The sequence below is a fragment of the Thunnus albacares genome, chromosome 18 (genome assembly GCF_914725855.1).
Source record: "Thunnus albacares chromosome 18, fThuAlb1.1, whole genome shotgun sequence".
NCBI lineage: Eukaryota > Metazoa > Chordata > Actinopteri > Scombriformes > Scombridae > Thunnus > Thunnus albacares.
Genome location: NC_058123.1, coordinates 5,288,216 through 5,309,031, shown reverse-complemented (window position 1 = coordinate 5,309,031; position 20,816 = coordinate 5,288,216). Strand labels below are relative to the sequence as shown.

General features: G+C 38.4%; 1 protein-coding gene across 1 annotated transcript; it reads right to left on the bottom strand.

Annotated features, from left to right (window-relative positions):
- Positions 1–1,287: 1,287 nt before the first annotated feature.
- On the bottom strand, positions 1,288–20,714 carry LOC122968325 (huntingtin-interacting protein 1-related protein-like). Its single transcript, XM_044333470.1, has 33 exons — positions 20,435–20,714; positions 20,091–20,154; positions 18,916–19,058; positions 18,765–18,821; positions 18,538–18,618; positions 18,361–18,437; positions 18,195–18,256; positions 16,501–16,641; positions 16,352–16,409; positions 15,564–15,639; positions 15,323–15,460; positions 15,118–15,240; positions 13,868–14,051; positions 13,688–13,776; positions 12,450–12,566; positions 12,232–12,333; positions 11,697–11,891; positions 10,789–10,899; positions 10,508–10,702; positions 10,275–10,422; positions 8,711–8,797; positions 8,516–8,623; positions 8,291–8,427; positions 6,323–6,433; positions 6,176–6,234; positions 6,069–6,099; positions 5,910–5,972; positions 4,874–4,974; positions 4,677–4,782; positions 3,063–3,186; positions 2,627–2,688; positions 1,654–2,274; positions 1,288–1,559 (listed from the first exon to the last, which is right to left on the bottom strand). Exons 1-33 carry the CDS (start codon positions 20,513–20,515, stop codon positions 1,524–1,526), a joined length of 3,888 nt encoding a protein of 1,295 aa, XP_044189405.1. The 5' UTR covers positions 20,516–20,714; the 3' UTR covers positions 1,288–1,523.
- Positions 20,715–20,816: the final 102 nt, after the last annotated feature.

Here is a 20,816-nt window from a genome sequence, read left to right as displayed (position 1 = left end):
TATGAGTACATTTCAGGTGTTTATTGATTATTAATGTATTAGTCAACAACCACAACTATGAGGCATCTATACCTGGTGTATAAACAACTCATGAATAATTGATAACTCAGCCATGACTCTCTTCCTCAAACTCAAACCTTTGTGAGAGTTATTATTATTATTTTATTATTATTATTGTGTACAGGACAAATAATAATGGGGAAAGCTTCTCCACAGCCCTGAGTATAATACAATATTAAAACACATTGAAATTTGACTGAATGTGCAGAAATGTGTTCAATACAATTAAACATTGACGAGGAATCAGCAACACATTATGTATTTAGCACTTAAACATTTAATAAATGGTTTATAACACACTATAATGTAGTTATAAGCAGATATGAGAACATTTTTAAGTGTTTATTAATGTTCAGAATTTGACAACAGTTATGACTTCTTCAATAAAGACATTTTTTATATTTTATATTATTACAGCTGCTCACAGGAGGAGTTATAATACTTTAATAAACACTTATATCTGCTTACAAATACATTATAGTGTGTTATAAACATTTATTTCATGTTTATATACTGTTTATAATATATCCTGCTGTAGTGTTTTTAAATCACTTCTTAAACTCACTTTTATCAGACAGTTTTCTCTTAAAATGTAACTTTGTTTTTATCCTGTTATTGCTATTATTTCTTTATGCTCCTCACTGTTTCACTTTTAAATTCTTCTCTAATTACATTTTTACTGTTTATTCTCTGAATTTTACTGTTAAGCGCTTTGTCAGTCTGATTAGAAAAGTACTATATAAATAAAGTTATTATTATTATAAATGTAAATAGGGCGTCTATAGGTAAAGTGTTAACAAGAGATGAATAAAAAAAGCAATCGTTCATATTTCTTCAAGCCTCCTTCTTGACCTGTAACAAACTGGAAGGTGTCCAGTCTGTCTCGCATCACGGCTAAAATCTATTTTTTAATAATTTGTTAAAAAAAAGTTTTCATCACAAGTGAGGTGAGAGCCACAGATACTGGACTGGACCAACAATAGATTCCTTCCATAGTCTAGATACTTTATATGATACCAAAGACTGAAAAATATATGAAAAACTGGACAATTTTCAGGAGTTTACCCCGATACGTCTCCTTAATAAGACTGAAAGATTTCTGCTCTGTAGCTTTATCAGCTTTTTTTAACAGACTTCCAACAACTCACAGACTTCATGATTATTTTTGTGGATTATGGGACAAATATTTAAAAAGAAAACAGCAAAAGTCTTGCAGAACAGAAACCAGAAAGATAAATTCTGCCTCTTTAATGAATCAAGTCTGTATATAACAACAATTAGTGACATAATATAGGTTTCAGTTTGATTATAAAATATAATATTACTGTTTCATTTGTACATTTAACTGATATTAAACAGTCGTAACACCTGTAACCAGCCAGAGATAAAATCAGGTTAAAGTCAATGTCTTCAACATATTAAAGGACATTTATATTTTTCCTTTGGTTTTCTTCAGTCAGGCTTCAAGATTCCCCAGTTCCAGTTTCACCTCGTCTGAACTGTAATAAAAATTTTAAAAAAGACTCATGTAAACAGCATCTACACAAGCTAACCTCTTATTAAAAGCTTATGTGATGAATATGCAGCTCTTACCGCGTTCTTCAGCAAGTTTCCGGATTTGGTGAAGATGTTCGGTTTCCTCGAGGCCGGTTTGGAGGCGTCCGCGTTGCTCTGCGGGGTCGTCTGAGGCTGAGAGACGCTGGACGAGGGTTGTGACGGTGAATAGGACTGAGGTTTTAGGTAACTTTGGGTTGGGTTTGGTGTGAAAGGCTGAGATGAGACGTAAGGATGGGAAGAGGTGTAGGACTGAGAAGGTGTGTAGGTCTGAGGTGGCGTGTAGGATTGAGGTGGCGTGTAGGATTGAGGTGGCGTGTAGGTCTGAGCAGGCGTGTAAGATTGAACAGGTGTGTAGCTTTGCGTCTGTGAGAAGGTGTTTGTCGGTGTGTAAGACTGAGGCAGTGAGAAAGGAGATTGTGTCTGAACGGGAGCGAACGGATTGGTTTGTGTGTTGACGTAAGGCTGCGTGTGTTGGAAGGACGGAGGTAAGGGCGCGGGGTCCAGTAGAGTAGGCGGCGGCGGAGGCGGGAAGCTATCGGCTTCGTCCGATGCATCGTCGGCGTTCCCGGAGGCGCTGAGATCGTAGTGCTTCTTCCTCAGCTCCCCCAAACGGACTCGCTCCTGCTCCAGCTGGCTCTCCAGCTGCAGAACCTTCACCTGTGAGGATCAGGGAGCAAAACATCACATCAGGGATGTGCAGACTATTAAAAATCATTTTTTGTACCCTAATTCTCTCTAAAATCTCTCTCAACTGTGTCCTCTGACTGTCCAGCAACCATAATGAAATAAAAGTTAACAAAAATGTAAATATGTAAATTGAAATTTTGTTCATGGTGCAAAATGTACACAATTATAAAACAGCACACAGCAAGAAACTTTACAGAGTAGAAAGACTTTTTAGCCCTGGGTTTCGCCTCTCAGGTTGACTATTATTAACTACCTTATTGCTGGGGGATCGATAGATAATATATAAAACAGGATGATAAATGTTGGGACATGTTAGCCTCACCTGAGCTTCCATCTCCTCTTTTTTCAGCTTGATCAGAGACATGCCAGAGAAGTCCATCACACCTGTGAAGACATCAGAGAGTCAAACATCAGCATGTCAGCGTGTTAAAGTCAGATCAAAGCTCCACTGTACTTAAGTAAAACCTCACAGAGCTGCTAGCTGTAGACTAGCTGGTGAACACAGTGGAGCATTTAGCAGCTAAAGAGCCAGATATTTCCCTCAGGAGTTGGTGGAGACCAAAAACAGAGCTAAAAGAGAGTGAATATTGGACTTTTGTCACCAGGTGGACAGAAACATGATAAACTTTATAAGCTGATAATAAGTAAATGTGTTTACAGATTGTTTCCGCTGCTTCCAAGTGGCCAAAAATATCAGTTAATGCAGGTTTAACATTACCGGAGTCATAAAGCGTCTGACGCTATCTCTGATCTCTCACCTTGGTCGGAGATCTGCTGCTGCCCGTGTTTGGTGGAGGTGACGACCACGGCGGCCATGTCATTTACGTGGCGTGACGCCTGCTGCACGGTGAACAGCTTCTTGTTGTTGCGGTCGGCTTTCACCTGAAATCATTGTACGTTAAAGCAGCAGGTTATTTGATGAAGCACATGAGCGGCGGTCACGTTTAACAGTAACCTTAAAGGGTCAGTTCATCCAAATTACAACAAAGCACATTTACTTTCTTCCTCTGATTCTAGTGCTTTATCAATGTGTAATGGAACTACTTTCTACTGAAGAAATAGTCCCAAAGAACAGGGACAACAGTTAAACACCACCAGAGAGGTTCAGTGGAGTGAAAATATATATTCTTCTAGATTGGATGTTGAATAAATTCACTACCTCATAAAATATTTGCGAAGACAGCGTTTCATCCAGATAACAGCTTAGACTCTACTGGTGATTACTGGTGATTTGTCGTTACTTTTCCCAACAACAAACAGACGGTTTTCTTTTTTTCTCTGACATTATGACGAGCTTTATCCACTAGATTACTTTCCCTGAAGATGAATAAACCAAATATTACATTGCACTCAAAAAGGTATAATAATTTCCTCTGATGTTACTTTAGGCGCTTGTTATTTCAGATGAGGCAGAGTGTCTCCACCATGAAAACACTGCAGGAAAGATGATTTGTTTACATGTTGCTGCTTTTTACACTTGGTTTAAAAATGTGTTTCAGTGATCCGAAGACAAGTGAACAGCTGAGACACATCATCATTCACATCTGTGTCTGTCATGTGTCTCCAAGGTGACCACTTGTGTTCAGATTTCATTACTGCCTACGTCACTTCCGCTAGAAGGTCAAAGGGCGCAGTGCACAGTTATTACATCAGTCAGTCGCCAGACAAGAACCAGATTTGTTTCACACAGGTTAACTAAGAAAACAAAAGAACTAATAAACATTTACAGGCTTCCAACTGTTGAGATTAGCAGGACAAAGTAATTTGGCGTCACCAAAACAGCCACCACATCCTGTATTGATGACGTAGTTTCCTGTTACATCCTTGTCAAGGACGCATCAGGATGCTTTAGTGTCTACACTACAAAAGATGCGTATTGAAATGCATCCCAGACAACCTCAGCGAGTGGTTTGAGTGATCGGATCATGATGCGTCTTGGCGGTCGTTGACACTTGTGATCTGATCGCCCAAGATGCATCTGTGTAAACACTCGTCAAACACTCCACTAACCAGGAGGATGTTTTGATTTGAGTTTTTATAGATGAAATATTTTTTTAGATACTCCTGACCAAGATAAAAGCACCACCACCTGCAATTTGTAATGTTGTAAAGGTTTATGTTGGATAATTTAATCCATTTAATCCAACAATGCATCATATTTTATAAACTGATGTTTTGTTTTACATATAAAATCTAGATTTGAAAAGCAAAAAGTACAATATTTCCCTCTGAAATGTTGTGAAGTAGAAGATCAAACACATCATACTTGAGTAAATGTACCGTTACTTCCCCCCCGGCTGTGTTTGTTGTGTGTCTTCTTCTTGTTGTGTGTCTTGATCTACATGATTTACCTGCTTTCTAAAGGTTTGTACCTTTGAGGCGGCGACCAGCTGTGCGGTGCTGGCAGCGATCTCATGCGAGCATGCGATGAGCTCCTCGTATGTACCTTGTTCACCAACGACGCGGTCAGCTGACTCTCTGACAGCAAACAGATGAACACACAGACATTAAATAGTGATTCAGTTCAAGTATTATATATATAACTAACAGTATGTTTTCAGATACTTACAGCAGCTGTGTGGCGCCCCAGCCCACGGCCTTAGACGCAGAGATGAGTCCTTCTGTCCAGCGAGAGTTTTTGGCGTAAAATTCAGTAACAGAAGCGGCTCCCTGTGAGAGGAATAATATACATGTGTCACTAAACGCAGCATCTTCTGCTCTTTGTTGAAGAGCAAACACACTTCACTGAGCTCCCACATGTTCAAATGGATGTTAGCAAGTGGAAAAAGCAAGCAAACGTTTTAAATTATCGCCACCACAACACATTTATGATAACTAATGTTGCTTTTGATATAACATATGTGTCATATTGAGATCAAGTCTGACTGGCTGTGACAGTTTAGACTCAACAGTGATGAACAGTTTTGTTTGCACTTGTTTTGAAGAAAGTAGATCAGAGACTGTTTTTATAAAGCAGCTAAACTGAAAATTTGAACTCTTGTGATTTCTACTCCTAAGTTTATACAGATAAGTTTATATATAATATTATTGTGCATCAGATTGTTAATTGCTCCTGCAGATATTAAGGATTTCTCTTAAGTAAAATGAACTTTTTCAGCAATTTTAATCACGTATGTTTTTGCAAAATAACATATCAGCAGGTAAAATCTAAACATTTCTGAACAAAAAGGCAGATGAAGGTTAAACGCTCTGAACATACATATAATACATCATGTGATCACATGTGAGCTGCTCGTGCAGGTTGATCTTAAACTTTAGTATTAAACACTTTATAAATGTTTCTTTTTCTTATATCTGGCTCTTTAGCGCGTTATTATTTGATAAATACATGTCAAGGAGAAGATCTTAGTCTTTCATGTAATTTTAATTTTATTTATTTATTCTTTAAATTCTTTTCCCCAATTTGTCATCATATATTTTATAAGAGCAAATAAAAATCAGAATTTGGCAAGAAAACAAAACTTTTCCTTCACTTTTCACCTACTTTTCTCTCTTTTTACATCTAAATAATTTATATAGATAAAAATGAAATAAATAACAGAACTATTTCTCTCCTTATATAAGATGTAGTGATTTGAACTCACCCTGCCTCCTTCCACGATGTCTTTTTGTAAATCTGTAGCAGCCATCACCAGCATATGAACAGCCTGGAGAGAAGACAGCGACAATTATAGAGATATTTATTTAGTAAAAATGAATCTTGAGTTATCAGAAAATTACTTGAAATTAGAGAAACTTCTCACCTTCATCAGGTCTGAACAGGATCCCAGGATGCTGCGATCAAACAGACGACAGGTGAGAAAGTGAAGAAGAGAAGAAACTTACAGGATGATTCATACGTTCATCTTACCTCTGGTTGACCTCCAGTTTAACACCAGTAGTGTCTCTCTTCGCCTGATTCATTATCTCCTGAGAAATGAAGATTGAAACAGAACATTAAAGTACATCGTCACAATGAGTTTAGATGGTTGATCTGTTGTGACGTCTGCAGCCTTACATCCATACGTAGCACAGCCTCTTCTATAGCAGTAGATGTAGCGATCATCTCTTTATCCACCATGTTTCCCAGCTCTTCCTTCAGCACGTCCTGCCCTTTGGGACGCAGCTCCTGAACCACAATCATACAGTGACAGTAAACATCAGGCGGCGTATTAATAAAACATCCAGAAAGGCTGAAAGAAGCTCCAAAAGTGACGTCTCAGTCTAACTTCAGGACTGTTAGTTTGTTGGTTTGAGAGGAATTCACAAAACATTTTTAGCACTAAAAGAAACTCACAGTCAGCTGCTGCAGGGAATAATACAACACTTATTAACGTTTCAGAAAAACACAACAATAATGAACCTTTAAAAGACTGAAAGACAACATGTGGAAGTTTCTTGTTATAACAACAAACCAACTTATCATGTTATAACGAGAAAAGTTTGTTTTAATGAGGTTCATTTTATGAAATAATGAGAATATTTTGTGATGTAACAAGATAAAGTCATATGTTGATATAACAATAAACACTTCTTGTAAAAACTGAATAATTTAGTATCTATTAGTAACAACAAATATCTCAGAATAACATAAAAACATTTCTTGTCACATGAAAATTATCTAGAAACTAAACAATTTTTTTTTCATGGTGTCAGCAGTACTGCAGAGTGCAGTTTGTTTAGCAGTTCATTAAATGCACATTAAACCACCATAAATAATAAATAAATAACTAAATAGAGCAGATTTCATGGCTGTCACTGGATCTATCTATGTTCCTCGCTGCACTCCTGTGTATTGATTGATATTTCATTTTATTTCATGATTATGATACTACATTGAATGTTATCAGTGTTTTATTTCACATTCATTGACACAGGAGTCAGAGGAGTCACCTGTCCACCAATCACTGTAGACATTATGAGTAAGTTCATTAATAAAACAGTGTCGTCCGTGGCGACGGGGTGCAGCCTCTTTAGTAAAGAACTGAGAGAAGATAAACTTTGTTCTCAGCAGCTTTGTGAAAATGTCTGAAAGTTTCTCTGTGGAGTTTCTGACATGTAGCAGCGTAATGGAGCCGTTTCTTTAATGAGCAGGTCACTGGTTTGTTTGTAGGTTGCACAAAAAAAAGGATTTGACGCAGTTGTTAGACCTCAAGGATGAGCTCTGGTTATTAACACTGAATGTAAACTCTATCGTTTGGTTGTTTACAACAAAACTCTGAAAAGCATCTTTAACAGGAAACTCTGAGCTGGATCTTATTAGTCTCGTGATACCAGACAGTCAGAGATCTCCACCTGCTGATCGTCTGGGGATTTCTAAATGTACAGCAGTTGCTTGAACAGCGGTGAGAACAGCTGCTAACAAACCTACGCCCCTTACATTTTGTCAAGGACACGCCTTACTGGAAATGATGCTCCCTACTATTCTCCTCCGTAGTGAACTGCATGTCATCGCCCCAGTATGAAGGGCCGCCCTTAAGACTTTGGCATGCAGGTTTCTTTTAAACTCTCTTATTGTTTCCACCGAGTTTTAACACCAAAAGCTGTGAAATCGTCCTCAGCGAAGTGTTCAGAGACTGACCTGTGATTCTCAGATCTTATAGCACCATTTAGACCCAGATAGCAGAATCACTGTGGCCCAGATCCCTGGAATGACGGCACCTGGGCGGTCCACTCCTGTTTCCCAGATCTGGGCCACAAGTAAGCCGAATGTCAACCAAGAATAAACCAGATAACCAGATAGGGCCTTGATTTGCTTTGTGTTGCTCTTTATGCACAGTAAACCTCTTCACATTGAATTCTACCAGCTTCAAGTGAGTCTTTCTTTTATAAGTTTTGAGTTTAATGCTAAGTTGTAGGTGACCTGAAGATTTATTGAAGATTTCCCACCTGTGAGATCTTACAGCAGCATTTAAGACTCCTAGTAGTGACATACTTTGTGTAAATGGCCTCAGAGATACTCTGATAAAGATGAAATCAGTCCCACCTGTCCCAAATGGAGGATGCGTTGAACGGTGTAGCGTACGGCGGCGGGATCCGCTCTCTGTAAACTGGCCTGGAGCTTCAAGTCCTTCAAGAACTGGAGGCAGTGATTGGCACAATCCCGACAGCTGTCAGTTAAACCTGCAGGACAGACAGTTGACTGTTTGTTCATAGTGTGTTTAGTATCTACTGTGTGTGTGTTATTAATAGTCACAGGTGTGTTTCTTACGGTCGGCCTGGTCGGTGGGAGCAGAGTGAGACGTCGCGGCTCCGTTCACGATGGTGTCAGCGGCGAGATGAGAGAACTGCGTGACGGCTCTCAACAAGCCGCTGGCGTCTGGAGAAGGAAGGACAATACGATAAGTACTCACATCGTATCAGGTAAACACAACACACAAACCTGAACGCACGACGCATCACTTACCGTTCATGTTTCCCAGGTAGACCAGGTGGCTCTGCTGCATCTTATCGATCGAACTGAGAGTGATTTCAGCTCGATTCACCAGATAATCTGAGAAACAGAAGAAGAACTGGTGAGAGAGCAAAATTACATATGAAGGACTAAGAAGAAGTAAGGAATAAAGAGGGTGTTATGGCTAAATTTATTCATCTATTAAGGAAACCGGCAGAAAATAAATTAAATATAAACTAAAAGTCAATTATCAAGTTTCTCAAATATGAGGATTTGCTGATTTTTATATAATTGTAAATTGAATATCTTTGTCTTTTTCTACCTGTGTTTGTTTATTATATTGTGGAAGTTCATTGCATTATTGATCTGTTTATTGTCTTTATTACAATCAATGTTTTCTATAGATTTTGTGTGTTTTCCAGTACATTTCTTCACAGCTTTGTCAAAGTTATTGTTGTGTGTTTATGTTGTTTTCTTTTTATTCTGAACCTTATCGGGAGAATTAAACTCTTTTACTTGTATGAAGTGCAGCTGGTTGTTGTCTTGATGTCGATTGTTGATCATATTTTGTTCTTGTTTGGGATTTGTTGACATTATGTTTATTTAATCTCAAATCTTAATAAAACTTGTAATAATTTTGAGTATAGGTTTGGTATTTTAACTGAATGAGTGTTATTTCCTCCAAACCCACCCAGGTGTTGTTGTATTTTTTTGCTTTTTTGTTTTTTTTAATGTTTTATTTTGCTTTTTCAAAATTGAACATACAGAACATCTAATAATCAGCTACGGTAGCAAAAGAAAAAAAGTGAGTGGCACTGTTTGGGCCATTTATGAGGAATTTGACTTATTATATTGTGTCACAATAAAACATAATTACATGATAAAATTAGATTTACACAGATTTGAGAGGAACGTCTTTCATATAATCACTAAAAGGCTGCAATATGTTATAAAAGGTTTAATTTATGTGAAATAAACACCTGCCAAACACAGGTAGATTTACCGTTGAGTTGAGTAAAGGTGAGTAAATCTCAGAAGGCCACACTGGAGGGTAAATGTAATAAAACATCCGGCATGATGGCTCAGAGGAAATGACTCATGTTTGTCCCTGAACAGTGTAAACACATGTGCACCATATGTGTTGTTGGTGTGCATCTAAACTCTTTCGTGGCACTGTTTACCGTACGAGACATCGGCTACTGGACGTCTAGCTTCCATTAATTAAACAGCTATTATGTGGCGACATGTACAAGGAGGAAGTACATGTAACACAAAAAGGCAATTTATTATTTTGGCTGGTAAAAAATATGCTTTCATCTACCAGTCCCCCTGGCAGGTGAGTCAAAAAGTTAATATCCGACACATATGGATGGTTGATTGTTTGGTTCCTGGGATGGTTGTTCCTGCTTTCATATGCAGGTTTGTTATAATTTAATAAGTGGAATGCGTAACGTAGCTACTAACTTCTGATGGACATTTTTCACCCTTTTATAGACTAAATGATGAATTTAAAGCTCCAGTATTGTGTGAATTCAGTGTAATAAATGTGATTTTTGGGAGATAAAGGCGTCTCTACCAGGTGAGCTGATGCAGCGGACGTGTATGGGGTCGTCCAGTTTTGCCACAGCGTCCAGTATGATGCCCTCAGCCTCCACCACCGCACACTGCAGCAGACAGAACTGCTCCTCCTGCAGCTTCTGGGCCAGTTCACCTTCACGACAGGCCTGTTTCACACACACATACATCATTAACTAACCACTATAAAACTCACAACAGTCTCACTACGCAGTCATAAACACAGTACAGCACCTGCTGCTGTAACTGGGCGTGCAGGTTTCCCAGCTCCATGCTGCTCCTCTGCCTCTCCTGCTCCAGGGAGCTCTGCTGGAGCTGAGCTTGTTGTCTGAGGGAGTTCAGCTCGGCCTCCTGCTCCCTCGCCGAGCGCAGCAGCCTCTCCCTCTCCGCCTGCAGCCCTGCCACCGTGCCGCTCAGCTGGGTGCCGCTCTGGGGGGAACGAAACGTGATATGTCGGCGTGTTAATAACCAGAGTTTTCTCTTGAGAGGACTTGTGGAAGAATAAATATTCTCACCATTTCTTTGCTTTGCAGGGAGCTGTTTGCACGCGACAGCTCAGCTCGTGTCGAGTCGAGTTCTCGTCTCAGCCTGTCGATCTCTAATTTCTGCTCCGCGTTGATGGCGAGCTGCAGAAAGACAAGTTTACTGGTATAACAGCCTTCATTAGAACATTAGAGCTGCAACGATTAGTTGATTAATCGTTCTGCAACTATTTTGATAATCAATTAATTGTTTATGTGACTATTTTCTGGGTTCTAAAGTCTTTTATGAGAGTAAACTGGAGATCTTTAGGCCGTGGACTGTTGATTGAGACAAAACAAGACATTTGAGGACATTTCCTTGGATTTTGGGAAACAGTGATCAACATTTTTCTCCATTTTCTGACATTTTATAGACATAATGTCTCATCAAATCAATCGAGAGCTGCAACGATTAGTTGATGGACAGAAAATTAATCTGCAACTATTTTGATAATCAATTAAGTCCTTTTTCAAGCAAAAATGTCCACATTCTTTTCTGCTCTTCTTTGTCTTAACATTGCAGTAAACTGAATATATTTTGACTGTTTGATTGAAAGGAGTTTAAAAGAATAAAATAGAAGTTTTAAGTAGCGCTTATTTTAATTTTAAAAAAGCTGTGAAAAGAAAAGTTTGAAGCTGTGATTTAAAGCATCTAAGAGTTGTAGCCTCAAGTTTTCTTAAAGTTTGTTCCAGATATTTGGTGCAAAAAGTAAATGCTGCTTCTCCATGTTTCGTTTTAACTCTGAGGACAATAACTAAACTTAAGTAAGACAATCTGAGAAGTCTGGACGGAACAGGAAGCACACATGCAGACTGCACGTTGACGAGCGTCAGATGATTTAAGACCTTCGTTACAGCCCTCAGAGAGGCTCTAAAAAGTCTCTCTGTCATCAGTTGGTTACCTGCTGCTGCAGCTGAGCCCTCAGAGCCTCCAGCTCTCTGCTGAGCCGGTCTCTCTCCAGGTCCAGAGAGCTCTGCTGCTGCTGACTCTGTTGTCTCAGCGAGAAAAGCTCCGCGTCCTTTTCTCTGGCAGAGCGCAGCAGCACGTCGCGCTCCGCCTGCAGAGCTGCCAGGCTGCTGCTCGCCTGGGATCCTTCCTGAAGACAATTAAAAGAAGATAGGTGAGTGAAAGTAAAGATTTTTAAATAAGATGAGTCATTAAATAAAGCTGAAAGCAGCAGTTCTGTGGGCCAAGGAGTAAGTTGGTCTTCTGTTTCTGGTTTTCTGATACATTTCAGCTGATATATAAAAAGTGTTTAATACCAAGCTGTTATAGTAAAGATCTCAAGTCTCAAGAGTCTCAAAACGGGCTGAAACTGACCAGAACTGAAGGGTTAAAACATGAAAACACCAAAAAGTGACTTAAACTTTGGTCTGATGGTGTCGCTGGAGGGTTTGTTGTAAGTTTGAAATCAGGCGTGTTTCGTTCAGTCTCACCATCTCCTTATTGTCGAGGGTGCTGCGAAGGATAGACAGCTCTGCTCTTTGCTCCAGTAGTTCTTTATTCAGGCGGTCGACCTCCTGCTGCTGATGATTCATCTGATCGAGAGGAGAGACGAGACAGCCGGTGATTATTTATCACAGTCGTCCTCTAATCGACAGGAAACCACACAGTTTCTCTGGTTGAAAGAGGTCAGAGGTTAAAGAGATCTCACCATGTTTCTCCTCTCCTGTCGGAGGTTCTCCAACTCGTTTTCAAGCTGCTGTTTGATTCTGCGCATATCGTCCTGGTCTTGTTTTGTAATGTTCAGCAACTTCACCGTGTCTGCATTCTGCACAAACAACAATAAATGAACATTTCATGGTAACTCACTTTAAGGAATCATTTGATTAAATATGAATCTACAGCCAGCAGCCAGTTAGCTTAGCTTAGCATTAAGACTGGAAACAGGAGGAAAAAGCTTGCCTCGTTCTGTCTAAAGTGATAAAATCTGTCTACCAGCACCACTAAAGCTCACTAATAAACACTGTTTGTTTTGTTTAACGCATACAAAAAACTAAAGTGTGCAAACGACAATTCTCCTCGCTGAGAAATAGTCACATTACTCCCACAAAACTACTTGTTGATATACACTTTGGTCTTTTTGCAGATTAAATAGATGAGATATAACGTGTTAATTAGTGAGCTTTGGGGGGGGGTTTGGACTGAGCCAGGCTAGCTGTTTCCTCTTGGTTAGCTTAGCTTAGCATAAAGACTGGAAACAGCTAGCCTGGCTCAGTCCAAAGGTAACAAAATCCACCTACCAGAACCTCTAAAGCTCGTTAATTAACATATTATATCTTGTTTGTTTAATTTCTACAAAGAACTAAATGTGAAAACAACAAGTTGTGGTTTTCGGGGGGTTATGTGCTGGTGTACTTCTTGGTTGAGTGCAGTGACTTTCTGGAGTTTCCACTAAGTTAGTTGTCTGGCATCTTTGAAAGGAGACAACAGTTTCCTCCTTATTACAGTCTTTGAGCTACGCTAAGCTAACTAGCTGCTGTAGCTTCATATTGTCATACAGATATCAGACTTCTCATAACTAGTATTTCCCAAAAAACAAAGTGTAAAAATGACAAGTTGTAGTTTTATTTCTTGGCTGGGAGCAGTGACTTCCTGGAGTTTGTGCTGGTTACTTTTTGTTTTTACACTTAATTTCTTGTATCAAATAAACAAATGAGATATAACACGTTCATTAGTGAGCTTTAAAGGTCTCGTCCTGTTTCTGGTCTTTATGCTAAGCTAAATTAACCACCTGCTGGCTCCGGCTTCATATTTAAACATGAAGATATCAGAGTAATATCAATCTTCTCATCTGACTCTCAGCAAGAAAGCCAAAAAGTGTACTTCTACTAAAACATCAAACACTTCCTTTAAAGGTGTGAAAGAACCAACAATGTCGGGGCAGTTTACCTTCTTCATGAGGTCAGCATGACCGGTAACGAGCTCCGCGTGTCTCTCTTTGAGTTGAGAGAAACGAATCTCTGCGGCCTGAGCTCTACCTGTGCACACATGGATGGGATAAAGATTCAGCCTCAGTAAGGTTCAGCTACAACTGAATGACTCTTTTCACCTACTGTACGGTATACTCACTATCTGCTTCCTTGAATCCAATCTGTGCCCCGACGTTGGCGACATTGGCGCAGCGTAACGCCTCCACTTCCATCCGCAGGTGTTCATTTTCCACCATGGCAATCTGTTTGTGGGTACGCTGATCCTCGACTTCAGCTTCCAGACGGTTCACTTGAGATTTTAACTCAGTTACACACCTCTGAGCCTGAGGAAAGGAGCGACAAAAAAAAAAAAAATGATGGAAAGTTTTTTAAAAGAAAGGGTCACACTTAATGCAACAGAACCAGAGATATCATGTTTTTTATCCATGCATTCCTGGAACCTACATTACCCACAATCCAATTTGACTCAATTCAGTCGACTATACAAATTCAGGTGTGTTATGCTAGTAGTGGCTAATATATCCCGGAGCTGTTAGCCTCCAGCTAGTCTATAAAAGACTTACTACAACTTTTTTTTAACCACATGCAGTAGTATTCCTCAACACCTGTAAAAACACTTTGATGTGCAAAATTGGTGGAATTCCCCTTTAAAGGACGGGTTCACAATTTTTCAAGGCAGTCTTCAAACAACAGTCAGGAGCCAAAATGAACATTGAAATAGTTTTTTCTTCTCCCTTCATAATTTATAATTTATCTGAAGCTTATATGAGGCATTTTAATTGTTCTTAAAGAAAATGCCTTTGAGTTTTCTTGTATTTTTGTGTCTACATTTATCCCTATCCAAAGAGCACCTCAAACAAACTCATTTTTGAGTCCAAGAAGCGCTCCTACCCAAACATTTTTTGATGTGAAACTTATACGAGGCTTCAGCAGTCTGAGTTAGTCATATCAAGTGGATATCTGACACATTTACAGTCTTTTTAGCATCAAATTCCCTCTTTGTGTTTCCTCGGACAGTGTTTCCCTGTTGAGCTGTGGTGGAAGTATAGTAACAAAAAGAGGAACTTTGGCACTAAAAAGACTGTAACGTTGAAAGATATCTACTTGATTTGACTCATTTGGACGCCGAAGCTTCACATTAGCTTCAGATAAACTTAAGTGCATTATGAAGGGATCCTATAATGGTCAGTATGAACAGGAGGAATGATTACAGCAAGAAAAACATGTTTCAATGTGACAATTAACATGTTTCATGTTTCACTGTGAACCCGTCCTTTAGCCCTGAGAAGCAACAGGAAATGGAGAAATGTCCTTGGATGGATTTTGTTCCCAACACATCACACAGTATTTCTTAGACTAACCACTCCGACACCAGGACGCCCAACTGACCTCACTCTTGATAAGCTGTAGCTCAGGTTTGAGCACCTCCAGCTCCCTCCTCAGAGCCTCAGTCTCTGTTTCCCTCTGCTCCGCTGCAGCATCAGGTGCTCCCATTTGGCTGAGTAAAAAGTACTGCCATGCAAAAACACCGTTAGACATGACAGACAAAGAAATGGAAAACAATAATATAATTTATCTTTTGACCCGTGTGTACCTGTGGCATCGGTGGCACTTCCCTGAACTCCGGTTGCACCTCCACCTCCTCCTCATCGTGACGCTCCTCGTTGGGCATCACCACCACTGGCTTCTTATACTCAGCCAGGGCAGCGGCACGGAGGAAGTTCGGAGGTTCCTGCAGGTTTTTAACAAACAGAAATGCACATTAATGGGAAAACACACATGCACAAGTGTACAACACATTTATAAAGAAACATTTATGGAAACCTGTTACTCACATCTGGGAGATCTGGGATCTGGATGATACTTTTAAAGAACTCCATTTCTCTGGCTCTGTCGAAGAACTGCGTCAGGCTGCAGGAGAAAAGACAGTCGTGCCATTTTAGTGAAATTAAGCACTTTTTAGAAATCAATATATGACTTCACAAAAATTAATGCCAATAAATGATACTTTAATTCACTTCAATCCTTGTTAACTTAGCTAAATTAAAAATAAGAATACTTATCACCATTACTTATTTTGCAAACTATTTGCATTTTGTTCTGCTGGAAAGTCAAAAACAGCTCCAACTTTTTATTTATTTCTTTATCAAATATCTAATATATTTTATATCCTATATTTTATTCCCCTAAATAAGGTGTCATTGGAAAATTGATTTGTGGTCTCCTTTTAACTTGTATTTAGGAAATGCAGAATGCAAAAAAGATTAGATGTTTTATTATAAAAAAAATATTGTTTAATTGATTTTTTGTAAAGACTTAATTTTGACTATTATACTGAGGTAATGTTCTTTTGTTTGTTGTTTGTTTGTGGCATGGAGGGGGAATAATAATAAAAAATATATCATAAAAAAGGAAATACAGTCATCATTAACAGATCTAAAGAGAGCTAAAATAATAATAATAATAATGTAATTTAAACTTTATTTGTACTTTACATAAAATTGCAAAAAATCTACACAAATTAAAAGGTTGCAAACAAACACTAAAATACAAAAAAGGAGTTAAAAATAAAACATGTGAGGATATAACAGTGTATGTTTGCATTAGAATAATGATAACCTACCTTGTAAACAGATCACGGAAACGCTCTCTATGTCCGAGAAGAACATCTGGAGCGATGCCTGTAAAGCAGAGGAAACGGTGGATTTAAGGCTTGAAAACTAACACAATCATGTTTTTTTATCCAGTCAAATCTATGTTTCTGTGACTCACGGCTGTGAAGTTTGAACATCAGGCGGACAGAGAAGTGGTAGAGAAAGCTGCAGTCCAGTAGGAGCGGGATCAGAGGCGTCAGCCTGCACTGTCCGGCTGGAGTCGTAGATTTGGCTGCGTTGGCATCCAGCTGACGCAGAACTTTAGGGAAGAAAAACAAAACATCAAAGCTAAAATAAACATGCTATTCTATATGTTTACTTATTGTCAATGAATCCCATGAAGTCCTAGTAGTAACAAGTATTTTGGCTGAATACAGAACTTGACATACAGGAAGAAACCTGACAGGAAGTTAATATTCCTACATTTTTTTCATGAAAATATGCTGCACTCCATTGATGTTGTATTTACTGATACATTGCATCCCCTAATTTTTAAATTTTGTCTCCATAGTTTATTGTTTTTTATTATTTTACTTGTAGCTAATCCTCTATGCCCAGATTTCTTTTTGTTGATTTACTGTAATATGTGGTCTTGTGTTTCATTATGGTTTGTATATATTGTAAAGATCCTAATTACAAATCCATCGTACATCCACTGCTGAAAATAGTCCCCAACAAATTAACTATTTCCTCCTGTTTGAGTAACATTTGCTAAAAACTACAGTGACCAGCTGTTTTAGGAAGTTACTGAGCCTTTTTCAAAGATTAAATTATATATTTGACACCCATTTTCAAACATTTATGTCTTTAATAGGAACTAATCAGAGCTGGCTGAGATGGTTCCGTTGTGAATGAACAAAAGGATCATTCCGCCATTGCCTTTTCCATCTCCAGGTCATTACATGTATAAATATGCATGAAAAGTATCTGTATAATACTTTGTATTATCAAGCAAAATGTCCTGCACATTGTCCTAATTGCAATTTGAAGATACATCTTGTAAAACCTTAATAAAAACTACCTAGAACACTGAAAAAATAGGATTTTAGCCTGTTCTAACTCTCTAACACTACACTTCATCATGAAATATAATGATTAGAATCCTTAAGAAATAAATTTTTTTCAATTATTGTGTGACTCTATTTCTCATTTAGACATAAAATACATTTTCTCCTCAGAAAATTCACAATATGTTAGTTGAAATACATATTTTAGTCATGTAACCAGGTTTTCACTCAGTCCTGTTACCCTGACACATTCCCCCCTCTAAAAATTTGGGACACTCCACAAGTCACATGATCAATAAGAAGTAGCATCATTTGAGTCTCCTGAAGTCCATGGAAAGACCAAAAGTAAGTTCTCTCACTCTATTTTCTGTATTTTTGATCATATTGTAAGTGTGACTGAGAATGTCAATCTCAATGTTCAGTCCTGTTACATAAATTATTTCTCAATGTTTTTATGTTGTTGTTTTTTTAAAGATAGTTTTGGTGAACCAATTGAGGGTGTTAAGTGTCCTTGTGCTATTAGCATTGATGCCATGTGGCTACATTTCATGCATTTGCTAATGCTATGCAAAAAACTCAGTCCTGTTACTTTCAGTCCTGTCACTCATTTGAGGTATTTGTCATTTAGAAACCTTGTAAAGAATAAATAAAATGGCCTGAGATTGACCATTACACATTTTGAATAGTTAAAGGTGTGTGTTATTAGATACAGTGCTGAAAAAAGAATAAATGATAGAAAGTTTAATTTTGAAAAGTTACAACATGCAAACGGCACCGATTCAACCGATTTGACTCAAAAACAAACCTGTTTCAGCCATCTTCAGTCCAGCATCCATGTAATCCAACAGTTCCTGTGTCATATCCAACCTGCAATATATATTAAAAACAATGTTTATACACCACATATTTAATGAGAAACACTGTATTCAAGTATTGAGCACATAGTTGTGGGTCGAGAGCGGAAAACGTACACTTTGTTCATGTCACTTCCTGCTTCCTTCTCTAAAGTCTCATCTGTGGCCTCCAGGTTGCCTGGAATCACCTTGTGCTGTGGAGGAGAGTTGTTTTTGTAATCAAATGATGGTTTTATCATTTTGAGTTGGTCACATATTATCATTAAAACCATACAACAAACAGAAATGTTTTACCTTTTTATGAAACTCCATTTTGAGGCAGAGGAATTTGGCAGATAAAGCGACGATGTGACCGTATCGATCATGCAAGTTTCCCTGGAAAGAAACAACAGCAGCATCAGTAAACACTCAACAGACTACTAAAAACACCAAACTGAGGACAATCTTCAAACTGAAGTATTGTTTGAACTCTCTCATGTGAAAATAAGTTGTTTTCAAGTTTTATGTTGGCAGCTACTCACCCAGAGGACGCCCATATCTTTCACGTTGCGGCAGTATCTGTGACTGTCGTTAACAGACTGAAAGTCAAAGATAGAAAGGGGAGATTAAACATCACCAACATGGAAGTATGAGCAAGAAGATAAACTGAGGAAATGTAGAAACCCAGCTTACATTTTTGTGTCCGTCCCTGAGCACTTTGTGCAGCAGGTAGCAGAACTTCCAGCTGATCATGGAGTTGCTGGACAGCGGCAGGTTCAGGGTGTAGGACCAGAAGGTGGTAGCTCCACCTTCCTTAAATGTCCCCATGATGATATCTTCACTGCTGTCAAGGAAAACCTTAAATACTAAAGCACAGGCTCAACTGTGGTGGAAGAAGAATTCAGATCCTTTACTGAAGTAAAAGTACCAATATAGCAATGTATAAATACTCCATTACAAGTAAAAGTCCTGCATTAAAAATCCTACTACAGTAAAAGTACATAAGTATTATGAGCTTGATGTAGTTAAAGTATTGCAGTAAAAGTAGTGGTTTGGTCCCTCTGACTGATATATTATTATATATGACATCATTAGATTATTAATAGTGAAGCATCAGTGTTAGAGCAGCATGCTACTGTTGTAGCTGCTGGAGGTGGAGCTAGTTTACACTGCTTTATATACAGTTAGCTAGTTTAGTCCACTGGTTCCCAACCTAGGGGTCGAGGCCCCTCCAAAGGGTCAGCAGATAAATCTGAGGGGTCGTGAGATGATTAATGGGAGAGGAAAGAAGAAAAAACAAAGTTCTGATACACAAATCTGTTTTCACTTTTTCTCTAATCTTTGATTTTTGCTGAAATATTGGATCATTTGAACATTTATTGAAATGAAAGCATGTAAGAAGTTTAGAGGGAAAAATCACTATTTGATGGAGCTGTTAACAACTCATAGACATGTGAAATGTGACCCCGACTACACACTGCTTTTTGTAAGATGTCAAAAGACAAAAAGGTTTGAAACCACTGGTTTCATCTTTAACAATGTGTTGTATTTTAAAAGCTTGTTATATTATCCATTGTGTCAAATCTTCATCTGAAAAGTAACTAAAGCTGTCAAATAAACGTAGTGGAGTAGAAAGTACAATATTTCCCTCTGAAATGTAGTGGAGTGGAAGTATAAAGTACCATCACATGCAAATACTCAAGTAAAGTACAAGTACCTCAAAGTACAGTACTTGATTAAATGTACTTAGTTACTTTCATCCACTGTTTGTCATATTTGTGTTTTTTACAAGTTCACCACATTTTCAAAAGTAATTTTTCCACTTTTTAAATTGCCGTAAAAATTGCTGTTAAATATAAAAAGGATACTGCGCACATATTTCTCTTTAGGAGGTGTTTCACCTGAGGTGAGAGTTTTGCTGATGCTGTGGAGCTGAAAGAAAACAAACAAACAAACAAACAAAACAATCAGGCTCAACTTCCCTACAAGTCAACATCAGGCGGAAATAGATTTGACTTCCAGATAAAAAGAGAAAGACTAAAGCTTTTCCTCAAGACAACTTAAAGGAAGTGAAAATAAGTTTCCACTTTTATTCAGAATGTTATTTTGTTATTTGTTTTAACTTCACATATTTCTGGTAAAGAAAACAAACGAATCTAACAAAGTGAATCGGGATAAACTCAATATCTTCCATTTATTTTAAATGACTCACCTGTTGTTTACCAAACTGCTCCTTCTCCGCAGCCAAAGCTTTTTCCGTCTTATTGTCACTTTTATTCTTGGTTTTGCTCATGTCGTCAATTCACTCCACACCAACTACAAGTCAGACCAGAATGAATCCACCGTGGTGCGACTGCAGGTTTCAGTCAGACTCACCTGCGCTCCTCACGCGGCTCTTTATAACAATAAAAGGTGCGTCAGACGCGCCGCGCGCACGTCGACGAAAAGATCCTCTTTACAATCACTTTTCGCTCCAATTAACGCATCAGCCTTTTAACATTAAGTTGACGTAAAAGTAAGGAAAATTAAAAATAAAAAAGGCGTTTCTCTTTGTGCGTAAAATCGCTCCAACTTCTTTTCAACTGCGTAAAAAC